The 23,569-nt window shown below is 36.0% G+C and overlaps 2 protein-coding genes across 9 annotated transcripts in view; both read right to left on the bottom strand.

Moving 5' to 3' along the window:
* Positions 1-256, bottom strand: part of LOC140748782 (uncharacterized) — a 67,477-nt gene extending 67,221 nt beyond the window's left edge. For 3 of the 7 annotated variants that reach the window (XM_073081662.1, XM_073081672.1, XM_073081667.1), the window contains exon 1: positions 111-256. The gene's annotated coding sequence lies outside the window, so the exon portion shown is untranslated. Of the gene's footprint in view, positions 1-106 lie in introns of all 7 variants that reach the window. The other 4 variants (XM_073081664.1, XM_073081670.1, XM_073081671.1 and 1 more) reach the window with 3 other exon arrangements.
* Positions 257-2,588: 2,332 nt separating this feature from the next.
* LOC140748706 (uncharacterized) lies at positions 2,589-19,502 on the bottom strand. 2 transcript variants are annotated; one of them, XM_073081555.1, is made up of 6 exons: positions 19,427-19,502; positions 9,225-9,329; positions 6,606-6,728; positions 6,168-6,278; positions 4,973-5,058; positions 2,589-3,601 (listed from the first exon to the last, which is right to left on the bottom strand). In XM_073081555.1, exons 2-6 carry the CDS (start codon positions 9,306-9,308, stop codon positions 3,472-3,474), a joined length of 534 nt encoding a protein of 177 aa, XP_072937656.1. In that variant the 5' UTR covers positions 9,309-9,329; positions 19,427-19,502; the 3' UTR covers positions 2,589-3,471. The 2 variants fall into 2 exon arrangements, with proteins under 2 accessions (XP_072937656.1, XP_072937657.1); XM_073081556.1 differs by lacking the exon at positions 19,427-19,502 and adding an exon at positions 17,131-17,153.
* Between the last annotated feature and the right edge of the window lie 4,067 nt (positions 19,503-23,569).

Here is a 23,569-nt window from a genome sequence, read left to right as displayed (position 1 = left end):
GCATTACCGAAAAACGTTACGAAAACGGTTACGCAAGGCATAACATAACATAAATCATATAACTTATACAAAAACGAACGATAAAGTATAAAAATTAAAAACAAACTTGCCACATCAATTCCACAGATAATACACTGACAGTTCACTGCAGATTTTCCGAATTAAAAAGTAAATAAGTCACAGATAATAACTTTCGCGCGTAAATACGTCTAAGCGCGTGTAATGGCCGCCGAGTACTGGTTGAGTTTGACAACATTCTGCGAAGTAACAGGTAACAGATGGTAGGATTGGTTCTGATTGGTGGCACAATTTGTTGTATTATTGTTGTTGTACATACCCATTATATTTTTTAGCAAATCTCTGGATATTATAGGTATAATCTATACTAATATTATGAAGAGGAAAACTTTGTTTGTTTGTTTGTTTGATTGTAATTAGAGATGGGCAAAACACCCGGTTTAAACCCAGTACTGGGTTTAAACCCGATAAACACCCGTTTATACCCTCCCACAGGGTATTTATTTGGGTATTTAAAAATGATTTCATAAAATCTGTAGACAGTTTTTAAAATAGTTCAAACATTTATTGAATAGATATACAAGAAGTTTCTATGGTATTTTCAACGTTTTTACATTTTTTAATGTTATAGTTTTGAGGTTGTACCTACTTTTTTACCCGACTGACACAGAAAGATTATGTTTTTCACGCATATTTTGTATGTTTGTAAATCTTTTTTTTAATACATTCGGATCTGGTTAGATAAATTTTGGCAGTTAAGGTGTCATTATATTTGTCTAAAATACCAAAGTGTCATTTTTTCATAGACAGGAGGTTGAAAAAAACTGGAAGGAGTTATGACGCCAGTTGTGATATAAACTAAAACTGCATCGTTAGATTTTTTTTTAAATCCGGGAATCGAACGAGTTCATTTAAACAAAAATCACACCCTGTATTACTCCATCATCGCATAGTGTCGCTTACAAGGATCAAATTCTGGAAAGTAATGATATATGACAAACTAAAGGAACTGTCACCTATGGACATTTGCAATACCAGAAGAGTTGCCAATGCATCACCGGCGTTGGAGGAGAACTCATTTTGTAGTTTGTATCTATTTTAAATGTCTATTCTGGTTCAGGGTATTTGTGATTTCCTCTTTGTATGTGTCCATGACACTCATGACATGGAGAATTATAGTGTGGGGCTATGTGTGATGCTTGAAGGACCCCGTTACCCCTGAGAACACACATGCGCCGAGGCCCCTGAGGAATAAGCTGGAGCGCCCCGGAACTTACCACTTTCAATATAATATTTTTTTGCAGAAATTGATGCAATCGTGCTGCTAGCGACCAAAATATATTAACACTACTTTGCAACATAAAATCGCAATTTAAACGCAAAAACGCACAATCAAACACGCTCTTATGAACAAGCTCTTGCCCTCACGTAGTCTAAGGTTTTTGCACTTTTTCTAAACCCAGTATTGACCTGAGTCTAGAATAGTTTATGCACTAAAAAGTGCATTCAATGTCGCCTGTGCTAAATAATACTTAAGTAATATTACTTTTTGCAGGTTTAAACTACACTTTCTAACTATAACTACGTTGGTATTGAGGTAGGTTTTATAAAACTTATATATAAAATTCTCGTGTCACAATGTTAGTTACCGTACTCCTCCGAAACGGCTTTACCGATTTTCACCAAATTATATGCATATTCAGTAGGCCTGAGAATCGGCTATCTATTTTTCATACCCCTAAGTGATAAGGGTTGTTCACCCTTAACATTCTTTATTTATATGGCAACACAACGTTTGCCGGGTCAGCTAGTATGTCTATAATATAGGAGTAGCAGACGAGCATGCAGTCCACCTGATGGTAAGCTACTGCCATATGGACATCTGTAACCAACATCAGATAAAAGAGGCCTACCTGCGGTCGGCCACAGACGTGCTAGCAATGGACTAAGCTAGAATGCCTCGAGTAAGTATGTCTCCCTTACCACACCCTTCAAAACAGAACACAGCAGCGCTGTACACTGTTGTTGTTAGGCAGAAATTTGCATTACTTATGCCCATCGTGTATTACCTAATAACAACAATATTTAGCTTAGTCACAGTACAATTATAGATCCTTATACTGTGGCGTAGTAGTGTAGAAGTAGGTATCATAGTCCAGAGGTCCATGGACGGCGTTGACTAAAATTGCCATCAGATTTACTGCAGGCACATTACCATTACATGAACAATTTTGGAGTAAAATCTTACAAAAAAAATGGTGCAAATAAGACACCAATTAATGTCGATATAAAGTCAAAAAACACCAAAAAATAAATAAAACAAACAAATTTTAGAACACTTTAATTATAAAAATATACAAATTAACTTATTATTTACAACTATTTTACTAAACTTAACAAAGTCGGTAACTTTTTGAAGTAATTAATTAACTTTTACATACACAAATTAATTTTGAAAAATACGTAACAATTATTCACTATTTTATCACATTACACAAGATGTTATCACGTCGAAGATATTATGTCTAGATGTCGCACAGAAAAATAGAAAACCCGTTATTAAGACTCAATCTTTTTTCCTATCTTTTGTTTCCAAAGATCCAAATTTCAGAATTATTGTATGTAAAAATTGTTAAATATATGTCTATCTATAGTAGGCAAAGAATGGATAGATCGGTTATCAACAACGAGCGTATGACAGGGTATTAAGCGGAGAATCATCGGGCAGATTCGAATATTTTAACAATATATAAGTACAACACAGCAGCGCTTTTTTCAAACAAGTTACAAAAATGGTAAGTGGCAGGTTCCTTAGACATCCGTAATCAACCTTAAGGTCATGTGCTCTTAAGGACTAAGTTAGAGGCTTCATAAATGTCTCCCTTACCACACCTTTCAAATCAAAACGCAGCAGCGCTTAACACTGCTGTTAATAGACAGAAAAAGGTGCGGTGGTCATGCCTTCAATGTCGAATCATGAAGTTCTACTTTATAAAATTATATTTTTGCTATGAAAAAAGTGTAATGATGGTAGCAACTCATTTCAACCACGCTAAGACGCAAATCTGTCTTTTAAAAGATGTGAAAACTATTTGTAATGTTAAGTATTTCTTCTAAAGTCTATTGCCGATATATTTCTAATTCAAAAGTTGGTAATAAAAATATTATTGTATGCATGAAATGTCTTCCAATATAGTATAGTCCGCGTAAAACTGCTAGTCTGCTCTGAATATAGAAATGAATCGCGTTGCCATAGCAAATTGTATGACTATACCTGCGCGCAACAACTTTAGAGCGGACTAGAAGTTTGGCGCGGACTATACATAGGTAAGTATGGTTCAGTATGACAGTCCCAAAATTAGTAAAATCAGTAGAAACAATTTTAGAAAACAAATTTTGAATTGTTATCGCCAATTTGAGAACAGCGCCATCTGTTACGCCAATATGTAATGTTTAAGTCGTTTTTCTAGTTCGTCGATTCGTCGGTTCGTCTGCCCTTGTGCGTGTATGTGTACGTTCCTGTCGTTTTCGTCTCGCTGTCATTCGTCTGTTCTCGTGTATGTCCGTGTTTGTGTTATTTAGCCTGAAAAATCAAAATATTTTAAGTATTGTTTGTAAGGAGTTAGAACATAAAAATATGTAGAATATCGCCTTAAAGAGGCTATGTTTGATATAATTATGATGTCTATACTCATATTTGATAAAAATAATGTATTTTTGTTTCAGCCTTTTAGTTTGATAAGGGACAAAAAAAAATGATTTTGAAATTTATAAAAATTTTGATCAATTAAATTTCGAATTCTCTTTATATTAGCCAAAAGATGACATGAAGCTACATATTTTTATATTCTAAGATTTAATAATGTGTTTTTATTCACAACTTTGTAAGTCTATTCGATATTAGGTATATTGAACTTAAAAATTGTGACATTACTAGTAAATATTGTAAATTATCTATTATTAAACATATATGACGACAAAAGTTACATTCGAATAATATTCAAGAGGCATTTGATCTAAAATAATACGAATTAATTAAAAAAACTTCACTGATATTACAGCGCCTGGTATAAATATACTATCATTTAAAAATATGCAACAATTTCACATTTTTGCTAATACAAAATTGTAGGCGCTCAAAACATTGTAGAAAATGTGCTAAAGAGTTTTCTATGTAATAAAATAAGTTTAATAATTTAAATACATTTTTGTACATTTGAATTTATAAAATATGTTTTCATAAATTCATTTCTAAAAATCTCAGTGTGTATTTTTGTAAATATCACAATCCTAATACTTGTCTAATAATGTTATTAATAATCATAATATTTATTACTAATTTATCTAATGTTAAAATTAAATAAATTTAAGTAATTGGTAACTTTAAGTAATATTTAAAAGTCGGTAAAATAGGCACGTCATTAGACAAAATAGTTTCTTATACAAAAGTGAAAAAATATTGTACTTTGTAGAAATTATGCTACTGATAGTACGTCTGAATACGGTAATCGGAAAATGATCCAATTGAACTGATACATTGCGAAAATTATCCTATTTTATTTATTGCATAAAAAAGGAAAATTAAGCAAGGTCGAATTTTCTGTTAACTCTGTTAACTGTGATTTTACTCCCAAATAAAACCTACTTATTTTGAGATAAGTAATATTAAAATAAAAATCCTAATTCATTCGTTATTCAAATAAAAATTGATTAGATTAAGTTACTAATAAAATATGTTCAAAATATATCCAATTATATTTTATAATTTCCCACGTTTTGTAAAAAAATCTTTTTGGTTGTAATACTTTTTGAAACATTTAACAGAAACTAATTTTGTAGAATTAAAAATCAAGCTGAGATTTTTTTCTCATTTTACCAAAATATAAGCCATTTTGCAGATTACCCAAATTTTCATACTATCAGTAACATAATGAGATTATATTAGTCAAACTACTTTTTCCCTGCTATGTAGTTGCCCGCTTCATCTTTGTATAGATCTTCATTTATGGCGTAGTAAGCTGGAGCACTCTGGCAATCCACCTGTAAAAGATATAATATACAAATAAAATTTTGTTTTTTTTTGCCCGACTATAGTGCAGTTGTAATTGGAGGATATGAGTTTTAGGGTTCCGTGCCCAAAAGGTAAAAACGCTGTCTGTCCGTCTGTTCGTCTATCACGGGGCTCTATCTCCTGAACCGTAATAAATAGATACTTGAAACTTACAGAGCATGTAGAACGATGTAATAGTGAACAAAAAATACTAAAAATAAAAATCCCTTGAAAATAAATCGTGGTCGTCATACAAGAAACCACTATGTTTCGATATTTTTACAAGCTTATCGCTTAATCCGAAATAGATAGATAGTTCAAATTTTCACAATGCTTTTACTTCAATGGCTACTATAATAACGAATAGAAAAAATAAAAAAAAATGTGTACGGATCCCCCATGTGCGTGTTCGACTTGCACTTGGCCAATTATTTAAATAGTTTTGAGATTGTTTTTTTGTATGATTATGATTTAGTAACTTATGTAGTGTCTTTGGATTGTTCTTGGTAAAATAAGTTCTATGTGAGGTCGGCTACAGATGAGCTACTTCTGAATACTATCGGCACTGCTCAGGTAATTGCATTTCCTATATCACACTCTTCAAACCAGAACACAGCATCGCTACACTGTTGTTATAAGCAGAAATAGATGTAATGATGTCAGAATAGTAGCACAAAGAATTTTATCGCTTTTAAAATTATTTTTGACAAACAAAATTTATCACATTTTATTTAATAGTCTATAAGTAAAATTATTGTATTAGAAAACATTATTCATAGTCTATTTTTAATTAAGTTCTTATTAATTGTATAAAGTTGTATAATGTATATTCTTATCTTATATTTAATGTAAATTGTAGTCTTAATTTCATTATATTTAAATCTATTAGAGCGTCAATTCAGTAAATGCCGTGTTCACCTATAATTGTGGGTACACTACTTATTTATCTAACTTTCGCAATGTAATTTGTAGTGTATACTACGTTGGTGAACCTTTAATAAATAAATAAATAAATAAACACCCCATGTTACCCCCTAGGGCTTGGTAAGAGGTTGTTAAAGGGTTAATAATTATAATATTAAATGGTATAAAGTCTTACCTTAAAGAACCAATCGCAAACCCTATTCTGTTGGTTGAAGACGGTACCAGGCGCGCATATGAAAGAGTAGATCAAATTACCACCGATACTAGGTACACACCAATGCCACACCTGAAAATAAAGTAATTTTATAATATCGGAGTAGCAGACGAGCATGCAGTACTGATAGTAAGTGGCTACTGCCGCCCATGGACATCTATAATCAACCCCAGATAGGATTAAAGTCCTTCATGTAATCGAACACAGATGCGTCAGTACCCGCGTGGACTAAGTCGGAAAAGTATGTCTCCCTTACCACACCCTTCAAACCAGAACACAGCAGCGCTTAACACTGCAGTTATAACAGAAATAGGTGTGGCGGTGGTGCCACAGTCAAACCACAAAAGGGTTCTACCTTCAAACCTTGGTTGTAGCTAAATTATATATAATATTGATTACCTGGCATCTTGTTTCTGGGTCCGCATAATACCCAGGGATTTTGTCGTCACACGTGAATGACAGACCCTGGGGAACCTCCTCGAAAGCTGGATAATCTTGCCCGGGGATGTAACCGTCTAATGACTGAAAAAAATACAAAATATTTTGAGTACAATTATGTTTACCATTTATAATACAAAAACAGTCGACATTTATAGTTGACCCGACGTTAAGGGTGAACAACCCTTATCACTTAGGGGTATGAAAAATAGATACTAGCCGATTCTCAGACCTACTGAATATGCAAATAAAATTTGTTAAATCGGTAAGGCCGTTTCGGAGGAGTACGGTAACTAACATTGTGACACGAGAATTTTATATATAAGATAATAGTCTAGTGTAATCAATGTAGCTCTTATGTAGGGAACCGGAATTCGAATCCGGCAGGTTTTTTTATAATTTTACCTAAACGATGAGGCAGACAGGCTACCTGATGGAAAGCAGTCACCGTCGCCTATGGACATTTGCAACACCAGAGGAGTCGCCAATGCATCGCCGGCTTTGGAGGAGAACTCTTTTTACACCTTTTTTGAAGAGCCCCATGTCATAGCGCTCCGGGAATACCTCAGGAGGAAGTTCATTCCACATCTTGCACGTCCGTGGCAAGAATTTCCGTGCACTTCTAACTTTCGACGTTATAGAAATTAATTACAACTATAACCACAATCCATTTTTTGTATATATGTACATAAATATAGTTTTAATATATGTATTGTAAATATTTTTTTATGAATAATGTAATATAGATTTTTAAAACATAATTACAACTTGCCTTTATGATGAAGGTGAAAATCATGAAGAAACTTATACGTCTAAACGTTCTCTAACTAGCAATTATTATAATAATTCGCCAAGTACGAGTCGAACTCGCACATGGAGGCTTCCGTACCACCAGATGTTCTTTATATTTTACTTATTTGTATAAAATAATCATCTTAAAATATGTTTTATTTGTATTTATTATAATAGCAGTTATAGTAGTAAAGGGATTGTAAAAATTTCAAGTTTCTGTCTATTACGGTTCCAGAGATAGAGCCCTGTGACAGTCGGACAGACACCGAAGTCATAGTAATAGGATTCCGTTTTTACTCTTTGGGTACGAAACTCTAAAAACAAAATCTTGATTGCTTAAAAATGTAGCTTATGCTTACTCCTCCAACGACACCTCATATGTTAAAATACATCAAGCTGTTTGGGTTGCAGAGCGTGACAAAGAATGAGACATAGGTACATACATACGCTTGAAAAACATTACCCTCTGCAACTTCAACAGTTCTCAAAAATGTGTAAAATCTATCAATCCGCACTTGGCTACATTTGGCCATAGTAAAATAAAATAATTTTGAAAATTCATAAGTGCTTACCTGGGATTCAAACCTTGTACCCACAAGCAGTATTTTAAGCTAAGCATAGATTAGTAAAGATTACCCACTCCTAACAAGAAAATGTACCAAGATGTAACCAGTTTTGACAATTGAAATTCTCATTGTCATCTATTTTCGTATTTGAAAAATATTAAAAAAAATTACGAATGAAACGATATTCTCCGCACTTTTCGATTTCGTGTTTTTGCACCACTTACCTGCGCATGTCGGCACTGTTCCGCGTAAATTACACCACGACAGCCATTAGATGGCTGACACATTTGTCAGCCGTTTAAGCCATTTAATGGCTTCCTTCAATTACAAGGCGGTGAGATATCTATACTTATCTATGCCACTAAGCGAGAATTGTATCAATTCATTATACCAATTAAATCCATTCTTAGTAAATATTCTCATAATTAAACAATTATCGATTTGATCTAAGATCATAATTACATTTCCCAGTAAATTATGTGTAAATAATGTAATTACAGTTTACAATTACACTCGCTTATTGTAACAGAGTAATTATGACTGTAATTATAATTATTAAAAAGTACACTTAAAATTGATGACAGTTGTAACATTTATCGTAAATCAATTATAATGTAATTATTAGATAGAATTATGATCTAATTATATTTAATTAATGCTTATAGTATAGTGGGACTGGTGAATGGAAAACAATACGCTATGTTGGTCAAGTAAAAGGTAAAAGTCAAAGGTAGAACACTTTGTGGTTCGACTCCGGCACCATCGTCACACCTATTTCTGCATAACAGATGTGTTAAACATTGTTGTGTTCTGGTTAGAAGAGTGTGGTAAGGGAGAAATAATTTTCCGAGGCGTTCTGGCTTAGTCCGTTAGGGGTAGTGGCGCATCTGTGGCCGATCTTAAGTAGGAATATCTAATCCTACCCCTGTGGACTAAGCTGGAACGCCTCGGAAAAGTATGTCTCCCTTACCACACCCTTCAAACCAGAACACAACAACGCTTAACACTTCTGTTATAAAGCAGAATAAGACTTTCCGTGGACTGAAGAAACAATCACGTATGGATCACCACTGGCAGCGGGAAATCTCCCTGTAGGCTAGACTTCGATAGCGCGATTCAGAATACTCGTGGTGCCATCTTTTGAGTAGCGAGAAGTCACCACAATTGGTTTCTGGATGTCTAGGTTCGAACCTAGACACAAGTCATGTTTAGGTATACTTACAGCTATTGACACATCAATGAGGTACAGGAACACGGCTAAAACACCCACGGAACCCACGTGGACTCCGCACAGTTTTTGTGACATCTTGGGAACCTTTCGTTAAATCTGAAACAAGAAATAATTAATTTAATTAAGGATAAAAGTAGCTAGAGCCTGGAGAAGCTGCCTTTTAATCCTAGGGTCCAAGGTTTGGAACCCAGGAATTCACCTCTGTTTGTCAAAGTTATGTGCGTAAATTGAAGTTGAAGGTGGTAGAACCCTTTGTGGTTCGGCTCCGGCGGCACCACCGCCACACCTATTTCTGCATAATAACAGCAGTGTTAGGTGCTGCTGTGTTCCGGTTTGAAGAGTGTGGTAAGGGAGACAGACTTTTCCGAGGTGTTCCAGCTTAGTCCTCAGGGGTAGCGGCGCATCTGAGACCGACCTCAGGTAGGAATATCTAATCCTATCTGGGGTTGATTACAGATGTCCATGGGCGGCAGTAGCCACTTACCATCAGGTGGACTGTATGCTCGTCTGTACTCCTATATTATATAAAAAAAATCACTTGCTATAACGGTGACGGAAACCATCGAGAAGCCTAACCTAAAGTTATTTATAAAAATTCTCAATATCGCTATCCTTGTGGTAGAACTCTCTGTGATTCGTCTCCGGAGGCACCACCGCCACACCTATTTCTGCCTTAAAACAGCAGTGTAGGGCTACTGTGTTTTAAGGGTGTTGTAGGTAGAAATATTTATACGATTCATAAATTTAGTCCTTAGTGGTTTCAATGCATGTATGATCGACCTCAGGTTGTACTCTAATACTATCTGGGATTTATTATAGATATCCATGGGCAGCTGTAGCCACTTATCATGAGGTTCACATACTTATTTACTACTTTCATATTAAAATATTTGCGATCTAGGGTTGATTACAGATGTCCATGAGTGACAGTAGCCACTTACCATCAGGTAGACGTATCGTTTAATACTTTATACGAAAAGAAACTGTGATCTGGGGTTGATTACAGATGTCCATGAGTGACAGTAGCCACTTACCTTCAGATGAACTGCATAACTTACAACTCCTCATTAAAAAAGTTGCGTTTTAAAAAAACAAAAACACTTTTCAAAAACAACACCTTAAGCAATTGCAAATTCAACAAAATTTTTCGTGTAAAATTAGTTTCATAATTTGCGCTAACCAACCAGTTAAAAATGATGTAAAGGGTTCATTGCGGACCGTGGGACAGTGATAGCATCTCAAAACAATAGGATTACACGTTTACAAGGCTACTAACTGACCTGGTTAAACATTTTGACATAGTTAATCAATGTTATTTTGGTTTGTCTAACCACTAACCACAGTACTAAGAATTGGTAGACATTGCTTCAAAAATGTCTATTCTGTGCGTTTCTACCGAAAGTACTCAAAGTTAGTTATAGTCTAAAAACTAAAAACCACGCTAAAATCACACAAGGAAAACCGTTAATCCTGATTCCTGACGATCCTGATGAGGAGAATGGGATTAAATTATTAAAAACGTGTATTTTCATCGGTTCTTGATAATTGTTCAAAATTTTAAATTAATCGGACCGTTCAAAGTGTGTAAAAATCGTGTTCAAAGATCGCGTTACATACATACAGGTCAAATTAATAAAAGCGTGGTAAAAAGTCAGTGTTTTTATAATGCTACATTAATAATTTGTATTATGGCATTTAAAAAATAAAGAAGATTAATAATTATTTTGAAAAAAAAAGCCTACTGAGTTTCTTACCGGATTTTCTCAGTTGAGGCCGCGTTCCGATCCGGTAGTAGTTTAAGAAAAATATTGTAACTGACAATTTGTAAGTGCCGCCGTTGGCCTATACGAATAAATAAATATATTTAATTCCATTTCATTTTATACAATAAGCAAGCATGCAGTTAATCTGATGGTAAGTGGAGCTTATGACCACCTGTAATCAATACCTGATAAGATTAGAGTCCTATCTGAGGTCAGTTCCATCGTTGCTATCCCTGAAGATTAATTTGGAACGCCTTGGGTAAGTATGTGATTTACCACCCCCTTCAAACCAGAACACAGCAGCGCTTAACACTGCTGTTATAACAGAAATAGGTGTGGCGGTGGTGCCACCGAATCGAAGTACAAAGGGTTCTACCTTCAAATAGATAGATAGTTATCCCGAAAACAGTACAATATAAAGGCAATTTTATCAAATTATTGCATTGTCCTAAGGCCGTGAGCGAAGTCGCGGGTAAAAGCTAGTAATCAATGAATAACTGCAATAATTAATTTCATTTCATTGAAAAAAGTTCCAATTTACGTACATTTCAACTTAAGATAAATCTCGCAATTTTGCATAACCAAAAACAATGCGTTTCATATAATTAACCAGTTATTATCAATTGTGGTTTGTTTTTCTGTCCTTTGTTCTATTATGTACGACCAATAAGTTTTTTGTAACATTCACATAGTGTCGTGAAATTGTCGCTTGATTGAGAAAACGGAAATAATTGGGCTGTCATATTGATAATTGTAAAATATCTGAGTTGAAGTGATTGAAACTCGGCCTTGGTCGAGGGTTCCGAGGTAAATCAAATCAAATCAAAATTTTTGATTCAAAATAGATTCTTTACAGAGTACTTTTTGAATGTCAATACAACTACCACCACTTCACAAGGTGTTTCGTCGCGGCGAAAGAAACTCCATAACACACATCTTTTAAAAAAAATGTTTTTTACAATGTCAACTTAACGTAATGGTATATGTGGAGCTGGAGCTAATTCAGACCACACCGTTTTGTCAGTCAAATAATCACTTAGTTTATAGTACGCTTTTTTACATAGCGTTTGTTTAACGACATGTTTGAACTTTTTTTCTGTGAGATTCAAAATGTGGTCGGGTATTTTATTATAGTAGCGAAAACGGTACGCTAAGTACCTCTGATTTTTCAGTCATACGTATTAGAAATTAATTATCACTTGTTTAAACGGTGAAGGAAAACAACGTGAGGAAACTTGCATACCTGAGAAATCTTAAAAAATCAAAGGTATGTAAAGTCTACCAATACGCACTTGGCCAGCGCGGTGGACTATGGCCTAATCCTTCTTCTGAGAGGAGACCCGTGCCCAGCAGTGGGAAAGTCATGGGGGTTACTACTCGGGGTACGGAACCGATATCATATGGGCCCGTTACGAAAAGATACATAACTATATGGGAAGTGAGGTTTTTTATATTAATACCTATAATGTAGAAGCTGGTAGAACCCTTTTTGGTTCAAGTCCGGCGGCACCACCCTCAGACCTGTTGCTGCCTAATAACAGTAATGTTAAGCGCTACTGTGTTCTGGTTTGAAGGGTGTGCTAAGACATAGTTTTCCGTGGCATTCTAGCGTAGTTCTCAAGGGTAACGGCGCCTGTGGCCGACCTTAGGTAGGAATATCTAATCCTATCTGGGGTTGATTACAGGGCTGCAGTAGCCACTTACCATCGTGGAAGTGAAATAGGTTAGGCCACAGTCCATCGTGCTGAACATCTTAAAGAACTTTTAACGTACTTAACTTAAACGTAACGTAAGTTTAAGACTTTGTCTACAGAATAGGGCTACGGTATCCCCTGCCTGTCGTAAGAGGCGACTAAAAGGGGGCTTCCGGGGTCACGGACGGCAAGAGTGGGAGCTCGAACCGCCCAGCCAGCAACCCCGGGATGGACGGCGGTATGTGTGGTCGCATACCGTCGTGAACACCAGATGGTGTGGTGAGTTCCAAGCCCACCTGGGCGGAGCCCGACGGGGCAACGTTAAAGAAACTGATAATTAATTTGATACGCACACAACTTTGAAAAATCAGAGATTCGTGCCTGGGATTTCAACCTCGGACCCGAATGGACCGACTTTCTAACCACTAGACTATCACTGCTTCATATACAATTAAATGTCATTTAACATTTCGAAATTTAGTTCAAGGGGCACACGATGAGCTTTTAAGCTTGCGAAAGTATTTTATTTTAATGAAGTATAACAGTTTGTTCATTTAAGCTTTAATTGCAACGCAATTAGCGATGTAAACCGAAATTATGAAAATTTAATTAGTGTTTTAATTTGTTTCATTTTAATGCTGCTGTGTAAAATAATATGTAACTTTTTAATAATATCTTTTGAAGGTGGTATAATCTTTTGTGGTTGGAGTCCGACGGCACCACCGCCACACCTATTGCTGCCTAATAACTGCAGTGTTGAGCGTTGCTGTGTTCTGGATTGAAGGGTAAAGGAGACATACTTTTCTGAGGCGTCCAGTTTAGTTCCAGGAGTAGCGGCATCTGTGGCCGATCTCAGATAGGAATATCTAACCTTATCTGGGGTAGGTTACAAATGTCCATGGACGGCAGTAGTCACTTACCATCAGGTGGACTGCATGCTCGTCTGCTACTCCCATATTAAAAAAAAAGAAAACTTATAAACATTATATTTATGGAGGTAGCAAGCATGCAGTCCACTTGATGGTAAGTGGCTACTGCCCATGGACATCTGTAATCAACCCCAGATAAGATAATAGTCGTACTTATGGTCGGCCATAGATACGCTTGAGAATTAAGCTGGAATGTCTCTGAAAAGTATGTCTCTTTTACCACACATTTTAAAATAAAACACAGCAGCTTAACACTTTTGTTATAAGGCAGAAAAAGCGGGGTGTTTCTGAAGTCGAATCACAATGGATTCTACTACTTTCATATTATACAGTTGGTCTGTTCTACTTTGATCACCTTTTTTTTTGTTTACGAGGGGGAAACCTTCAAAAGGTACCCGACGACGTGGGAGCGACGCCGGGTTATGTGGGACTTTTACCGCACTAATACCCCCCGGTAGCCGTCCTCAGCGCATGGTGGAGAACTCCGGGATCTCCGATGGAACACAACCGGAGTCCTCCGAGCGCGATGCCCCCATCGGGCTCTGCCCTTGGGGGAGCAATTTACGCTCCTCCCGTACACCTGGTGTTTACGACGGTATGCGGCCACACACACCGCCGTCCTTTCCGGGGTTGCTTGTTGGACGGTTCGAGCTCCCACTCTTGCCGCCCGCAATCCCAGAAGCCCCCTTTTAGTCGCCTTTTACGACAGGCATGGGATACCGTAGCCCTATTCTAGTCCCGGGACTACAGGGACAACCACTTTGATCACCTAGATATTCATTTTCCACTCATTAGTGCACTTTTATCAACTAGCTCATGATAACCTGAGTGATCATACGACTCATAAAAAAAAATTGTATCGTTTAATCACCTACACAGGAGTATCCTTTAATCACCTACACACACGAAGCCTAAAATGGGTGACCAAAAAGGCAAAATAGGTATTTTAGTGGTATAGTCCGCGCCAAACTGCTAGTCCGCTCTGAAGTTACGAGCAGGTGTAGTCATACAATTTGCTATGGCGACGCATCATTTCTATATTCAGAGCGGACTAGCAGTTTTACGCGGACTATACCTTCGAAACCATATTTTTACCAACTTTGTTGGTACTAATGTCACAATCTGACAAAGTAAGGTTATATGCTATTAACATATATTCCCACGTGCTAAAGGAAATTGTCTATTGCCAATCGTTTTTGTACAGTTCCATAGGTTTGTTTGTCTTTTTGTCACTCACATTAGTAGAGGCATGCTTTACTCGTTGAAGTATTTTATATAGGACGAGCTTTTGCCCGCGACTTCGCTCGCGTTACGAAGTTATATTTTCATCCCTTATTTTATCCCCTTGGGGGTAGAATTGATCAAAATCCGTTCTTAGCGGATGCCTATGTCATAACATCTACCTGCATGCCAAATTTCAGACCGATCCGTCCAGTGGTTTGGGCTGTGCGTTGATAGATCACTATGTAGTCACCTTTGAGATTTAGACTAGCTGACCCGGCAAACTTTGTACCGCCTCAATTCTATTTATTAAATATATTTCATATAAATATAGCCTATGTTACTCGTGGATAATGTAGCGTTCGAATGGTGAAAGAATTTTTAAAATCGGTCCAGTAGTTTTTGAGCCTATTCATTACAATCAAACAAACAAACAAAGTTTTCCTCTTTATAATATTAGTGTAGACATAGATCTTAGTCGGCCTCTTGGTCCAAGGTTCATATCCCAGGACATCAAATTTTTCGAATCTATGTCATCATCATCAACTGCCCACTGCTGGGCACGGGTCTCCTCTCAGAATGAGGATTAGGTCATAGTCCACCGCGCTGGCCAAGTGCGTATTGGTAGACTTTATATACCTTTGAAAACCTTTTTTTTTAATTTGTCAATTATGCAGGTTTCCTCACGATGTTTTCCTTCACCGTTTAAGCAAGTGATAATTAACTTCTAAATTAGAATTTATGTACATATTATAAATTAATTAACACTTATTTTAACGGTAAACTAACGCACGAAAACTATTAATTTGAATTATTAATTTGCGCGCTTGAATTATTAATTTATTATTCATGACAATGACATGACAATTAGCTAATTTAATATAAAATCAATTAATAAATTAATTGAATTATGATGATAGCCTAGTGGTTTAAAAACTCGGCCCCTCGATCGAGGGGTCCGAGGTTTAAATCCCAGGCACGCACCTCTGACTTTTTTAAATTATGTGCGTATTAGAAATTAATTTTTCACTTGCTTACACGGTGAAGGTAAACATCGTGAGGAAACCTGCATACCTGAGAGATTTATAAAAAAAAATCAAAGGTATGTGAAGTCTACCAATACGCACTTGTCCAGCGCGGTGGACTATGGCTTAATCCTTCTCATTCTGAGAGGAGACCCGTGCCCGGCAGTGGGACGGTAATGGGTTGATGATGATGATGATGAATTATAATACTAACATAGCTTATAAGTAATCTGTTAGTAAACACTGGATCTTTAGTTGCCTGAAGTAAAAAAAATATATTTTTTTTATTTTTAAGAAAAAGCGTCTACCTCGTCAACCCATTACTGTCCCACAGCTGGGCACGGTTCTCCTCTCAGAGTAGTTTTAAGGTCATAGACCACCACGCTGACTAAGTGTGGGTTAGTAAACTTCACAGACCCTTTAGATTTTTTAGGGTTCTGTACCCAAAGGGAAAAAACGGAACCCTATTACAAAACCTCCGCTGTCTGTCCGACTGTCACAGGGCTCTATCTCCTAAACCGTAATAGATAGACACTTGATTATTTTGTGTATAATTCAGGGTAGCCGATATAACAACAAATACTACAAATAAAAAAAAAAGTTGAAAATACAAGTCGCCATCTGGATACCGCTATTTTCTGTTTTTCGCTTTATCTATTAAACCGTAATAGGTAGACAATTCAAATTTTCATACTGCATTTACTTCAATGGCTGCTTTAATGACATAAGTTAATTCATAACTTGAGCTTGAGAGGCCGCGTTTCAATCAATAAACTATCGACATCAAAATAACTTTTAATAATCTTTAACTCAAAGTTTTTGTGATCTAAAAAATATCGAAAAACAATGAATTTAATTTAAACGATCGAACAGACATACAAAAATAAATATAGTTAAAAAAAACTAAAAAACACGCTTTTATGATAAAATCAACTAAAAAGTAGAAAAGTATTCTATTTCATTCTTTCATGCATGCAGGGTAAGATAAGGATGTATGTTGATCTCTTTCTACTGAAAAACGGAGGTACTCACTGACAAACATACAAGTGAAGCTAATATAAACCGTGTAATTAGAAATTATATCAGAAGATACTAACATTGAAGGTGGTAGAACCCTCTGTCCCTCTCGACTCCGGCGGCACCACCGCCACACTTATTTATGCCTTATAGGAGCAGTGTCAAACGCTGCTGTGTTGAAAATATTTGATTGAAACGATCGAAAAGACGCACAACAAATAGAAATTATATTAAAAATACCAACTTACATTAACGGATTATATTTCCTAAAATATCACAAATACTATAACACGAAACGCGTGCAAATTCCACTATTTTTCGTCGATTACACTCATTTTCTTTGCAATCACGATTTATCATGTACGCTCGATTGGATTGTAACGAGGAAATGGTAAGGAAGTAGGTATGTGTACACGCAAGTGTAATTACCATACGGTGAGGACAGTGATGCAGTAGGACACACCTATTTCTGCCTCATAACAGCAGTGTTAAGCGCTGCTGCGTTCTGGTTTGAAGGGTGTGGTAAGGGAGACATACTTTTCCGCGGCGTTCCAACTTAGTCCTCAGAGGTAGCGACCTGTGGCCGACCTCAGGTACAAATATCTATTCCTATCTGGGGTTGATTACAGATGTCCATACGGCAGTAGCCATTTACCATCAGGTGAACTACATACTCCTATATTATGAAAAAAAAACCTCTGTAGCCCGACTCTCGTGCCACCGCCACACCTATTTCTCCCTCATAATAGCAGTGTTAAGCGCTGCTGCGTTCTTGTTTGAAGGGTGTGGTAAGGGAGACATACTTATAGAAAGGCTGACCACTTATGCGTTGCTACTTGTTAGTACTAAGTTGGAACGCTTCGGATAAGTATGCCTTTCAAACCTACTTATTATTAGACTGAGATATGCCTTCAAATATTATCTCATTGTTTCAATATCGCAATAAAAATCTTAATATTTTGTTTATTTTTTGTGTAGCAGACGAGCATGCAGTCCACCTGATGGTAAGTGGCTACTGCCGCCAATGGACATTTGTGATCAACCCCCAATAGGATCAGATTCCTACCTGATGTCGGCCACAGATGCACCGCTACCCCTGAGGCTAAGCTGGAACGCCTCGTAAAAGTATGTCTCCCTTTCCACACCCTTCAAACACACACAGCAGCGCTCAACACTGCTGTTATAACAGAAATAGATTTCAAATCTACTTTTCAAAATGACAATTTAAAAAAAAAAACGTGCTGATAGAGTCGCAAGTAATAACTAGTTAAAATGGCAAGGAAGTAAACTACAATTATGTAATTATTATGTTTCTACACAGATGTAACATTACTTTCTAAGATGACTTTACGAAAAGATGCAAAATTAGTTACCTCATTAAATACGTTTTCTATACTCATAGAAATATCAACCCATTACTGTCCCACTGCTGGGCACGGGTCTCCTCTCAGAATGAGAATAGGCCATAGTCTACCGCGCTGTCCAAGTGCGTGTTGATAGACTTCACATACTTACCTTTAAGATTTTTTTTATAAATCTCTCAGGTGTGCAGATTTTCTCGTGAAAGGAAGTGATTATTAATTTCTAATACGCACATAATTGCAAAATTAGATTTGCCTGGGATTTGAACCTCGGACCTATTGATTGAGCGGGCCAAATGACCCTAGTTTGCGTTTTAAACTTGAATGTTTTGGTCTCTCTTAATATTAGATGCCTGACTGGAGATCGGACCTGGGCACAGCTGCATGTCATATGACCAAAGTATGCCAAAATGTATATTATTTTAACCACAAATAGTTTTAATTAAATTTTTAATGGTGACTTATTTTTAACAGTTTTTTTTTAAATTTAAAATATTAAAAAAATACCGATTTATTTATATGAGGGATCACAATTAACAAATTTATAACTTGATAGGGCGTAAATTATATTTATAATTAATTTTATATAAGTAGAAAGATTGTGAATTATTTTTTCTATAAATTATCCAAAAATATTTTTTGCAAAATATATTAATAATATAAAAAATAATGAAGGTGAACTTAAACTATTTACTTTTTTATATAAGTGGTGTAGGTATAAAATATTTTTATAAAACCAAATTAAATATTCCGTTTGCTAATTTGATAACATTATCACACAATTTTATTAAATACATAGACAAAATATTTAAAACTATGTTTAAAATTTCAAATTAAAAAAACACATCCTATTTTTAAATTAATACCACAAAAATATTCCTAAATCACAAAGATTAAAATTATAAATAAAAAACAGCGTAACCTATTTAAAAATGCCACAGAAACCCAAAAACCACGATCTTAATCAAAGAAGCAAAATTAAAATCTAGATCGCAAATTTGATAAAACACTACCATAGATAATATAGATAATATTAAAATTAGAAATTAAAAAAAAACTGCGTAACCTATATAAAATGACACAGTAACCCAAAAACCACAATCAAAATTTAAATCTAGATCGCAAATTCGATAAGACTACCATAGATAATATTAATAAGCCATAGACAAAACAAATCACATACCGACACAACACACTACACACTGTAAGCGGCCCGACTGAAGCCCTGGTACATAGCCACAACTGTTTTATAAGCCAATTTTGCATTATGTGGATATGCTCATAAATATATATAACTCAAAGGGGACTGACTGACATAGTGATCTATCAACGCACAGCCCAAACCACTGGACGGATCGGGCTGAAATTTGGCATGCACGTAGATGTTATGACGTAAGCATCCGCTAAGAAAGGATTTTGATCAATTCTACCCCCAAGGGGATAATATAGGGGATGAAAATATTACTTCGTAACGCGCGCAAAAGCTCGTGTCAAATAATTTTAGATTGGTTTAATCTGAGCACAGTTTTTTCATACATTTTTAAACGGCCTGTTAAATAAAATAATTCGGTTATTTATACATTAATTTATTTATTTATCAGAAAGTTTTACAGGATATTACACCGTAGAATTAGAATAGAACGCTATCTGTACCAATTATCGCTTCCACAATTAATACATTGGTGATTTCTTGCAACTCATTAAGAGATGGCATTTCTGAATCACGCTATTGAAGTTTTCTCAACAAACTCCAAAACTCAGACTGAAATAATAAATGACCAGAAATCACCTAATTTGCGAAATCTCCTTTTGCCAAAATACGAATATACTTTCCTACGTTTGGGAAATTACTTTAAATCAAAGTAATTTAAGTAAGCGGATCAAATTAAGCCTGGATAAGAGGGTGGGGAGGGGAGGGGGGTAATAAAGCCATACTCATTCTGTAGCCAAGTTCATAGGGACCCAAGTCTTATCTGAGGTTGATTACAGATGTCCACGTACGTTGCAGGATGGTCACTTACCATCGAATGGACTGTATCTTCGTTTGTAACTTGTATAATACACAAAATCAGGTAAAATACATAAAAATACTGTTTAGTGGTACGTCATTGATTCCAACAAAAGTTCTGTAAAAAATCTTTGAATAAAATAATTTTAATCGATTTTAAAGAAAAATCTATAGGTCAGAATTAATTTTAGTGACTTGCAATAGAATTACATAACATTACATAAATTACATTACACTGTATTTTTTATGTTTTTATATTTTTGTATTTCTCATTTGTATATATGTGCATTTTGTAAATAAGTTTCTGTCAGTGTATAATTTGATTATTTTTCTTAGTTTCATTAGTATTCAGTTTCATTGTTTCGAATATTATACTGTATATAACCTTATTATTATCCAATATATATATTACATAACAGTTTAAAATAATGATATATAAATAATTTTAATAATTGTAATAAAAGTATAAGTCGTATCCATATTACCCAAGCCAGTCTCCCACGGTCTACGCGAGCTTACATACTAACATTACTACACTTTTTGAGTGTCGGTCAATGTGTAATTATCATAACACGGTAATAAAAAGACGTTTTGACCACTTGAACAATAAGAAATGTATAAGAACCCTGGGGTTCGATAACGGCACCACCGCCACACCTATTTCTGTTATAACAGCAGTGTTAAGCGCTGCTGTTTTGGTTTCAAGTGTGTTAAGACATACTTTTATGAGTAATATGTCCTGGAGGTAGCGGCGCATCTGTGACCGACCTCAGGTAGGAATCTATTTTTATCTTAGATTGATTACAGACATGTGCGCCGGCAGGGCCTTGCACGGAGTGCATTCGCATCCCCCTGGTTGGAAAGGCACATAATCGAAGAAAATGTGTATTTATTTATTAGTATGTATTATTTATTAGCGAAAAAAGATTACCTGGACCAAATCTGTGCGAAATGTGTAAATATCTGCGAAAAAATGTGTATAATAAATAGTCAAAGAAAAAAAAGCGGTCGCCAAGACTAAACAGAGAATACTTTTTCGTCAGGGAAAAATGGCTATGCACCATGAAAATAATCCTGGCGGCGCCCATGATTACAGATGTCCCTGAGCGGCAGTAGGCACTTACCATCAGGTGGACTGCATGCTCGTCTGCTACTCCTATATTATTAAAAATAGGTGTGTCTGTAGTATCGCCCCGGTCAAACTTCAAACCCATATAACGTATGATTACCAATCCATTCATTTGAATACCAGCGCAACAGTACCTAAACCTTCTCGTGTTACTAGCAAACCATTCCATTAGTTCAATGGGCCACTGTATAGGAAATATGGTAGCTGACCACACAATCTGTTGTACCGCAGACAGTATCATATACAGCTTACTTAATACTCGTAATGCTAAAACCAGTGACTACAAATATTCAATGAAAATCTATTTTTAATCTATTCAAAATGGTTATTAGGGTTCCGTATTCAAAGGGTAAAAACGGAACCCTATTACTAAGACTTCACTGTCTGTCCGTCTGTCACGGGGCTCTATCTCTGGAACCGTAATAGATAGACACTTGTTATTTTACAGAGGATGCATAACGGTGGCCGCTATAACAACAAATACTAAAAATAAAATAAAGTTGAATATAAAAGGGGGTCTCCATACAACAAACCGGTATTTGTCGGCATTTTTCGATCTAACTGTTAAACCGTACTAGGAAGACAATTGTAATTTTACAATCCGTTTATTGCTATAATTGCTATTATAATGAATACAATAAGAACAATAATAGTACATTACAATACGAGGACGAAAAATTTTTTTCTGACAAGTGTGAGTTTGCAGGCCGAGCCGCAGGCGAGGACTGCAATCACACGAGTCAGAAAAACATTTTTCGTCCGCGTGTTGTATAAAATTTTATATTACGGGGTCGGAAATGGGGGTTGTGCGCACGCGAAGCGTGCGTAAAACGTCAATTTACGCACGCCGTGATATAAAACATATTTTAATATGGCTATTTTATAAAAATAAGTAAATAATGAATATTTGATGGTACGGAAACCTTAAAGCGACATAGGGGTATTTGTGTACGCACTAAACACCCAGGTCAGACCATCCGCGCGCTGTGTAATTTTTTATAATATAGAAGTAGCAGATGAGCATGCAGTCCACTTGATAGTAAATGGCTCCTGCCGTATGGACATCTATAATCAACACCAGATAGGATTAGATATTCCTACATATCGGTCGGCCACAGATGCGCCGCTACCTCTGAGGACTAAGCTGGAATGCCTCGGAAAAGTATTTCTCCCTTACCACACCCTTCAAACCAGAACACAGTAGCGCTTAACACTGCTGTTGGGCAGAAATAGGTGTAGCGGTGGTGCCGCCGGAGTCAAACCACAAAGGGTTCTACCACGTTCAACCACTCAGTTGAACCACAGAGGGTTTTACGACCTTAAATGAATCATCATCATCATCATCAACCCATTACTGTCCCACTGGGCACGGGTCTCCTCTCAGAATGAGAAGGATTAGGCCATAGTCCACCGCGCTGACCAAGTGCGTATTGGTAGACTTCACATACCTTTAAGATTTTTTTTTTATAAAACTCTCAGGTATGAAGGTTTCCTCACGATGTTTTCCTTCACCGTTTAAGCAAGTGATAATTAATTTCTAATACGCACATAAATTTGAAAATCAGAGATGCCTGCCTGGGATTTAAACCTCGGACCCCTCGATCGAGAGGCCGGGTTTCTTAACCACTAGGCTATCACTGCTACGACGCTTACATGAATATTTACTACAATTTCTAACAATAAAACATTAACTTAAGTTAACCTTACAGTTAAGTTAATGAGACTTGCGCAGTTAATGATTATTACAAATAAAAATTACTGGTCAGGTTATGTTGAAACAAAACTCTCATAAGACTCGTCGACGTAACATAATTGTATCAGATGTACGGTACCGCGGCTGAGAGGATTTGATACTTTTATCTGTTATAACGATGGCCGCTGTAACAACAAAGTTTTCGGTTCTATTTTTCGGCGTTTCACTCTTTTTGTACGCTAAAATTTGGTACAGTAAGCGTTGTTCTCAAAGTGTAAACATCCAATATTGTAATCTTTACAGACAAATGAATGAATGATTATGTATTATGATTTCAATTGAACCGTAATAAGTAGAGTTAAAATGTTTCACAATGCATTTACTTTTATGGCTGCTATAATAACTAACACTGAAAATAAAAATAAATGAAAATTTGGTGGTACGAAACCTTCCAAGCATGAAAGTTTGACTGCACTTGGCTACTTAAAAAATCTCA

Source organism: Epargyreus clarus, unplaced genomic scaffold (genome assembly GCF_041222505.1).
Source record: "Epargyreus clarus isolate Ecla_fem2 unplaced genomic scaffold, WU_Ecla_fem_2.2 ptg000016l, whole genome shotgun sequence".
Lineage (NCBI taxonomy): Eukaryota > Metazoa > Arthropoda > Insecta > Lepidoptera > Hesperiidae > Epargyreus > Epargyreus clarus.
The sequence above is the reverse complement of the archived record's forward strand: the minus strand, read 5'-3'. Positions and strand labels throughout refer to the sequence as shown.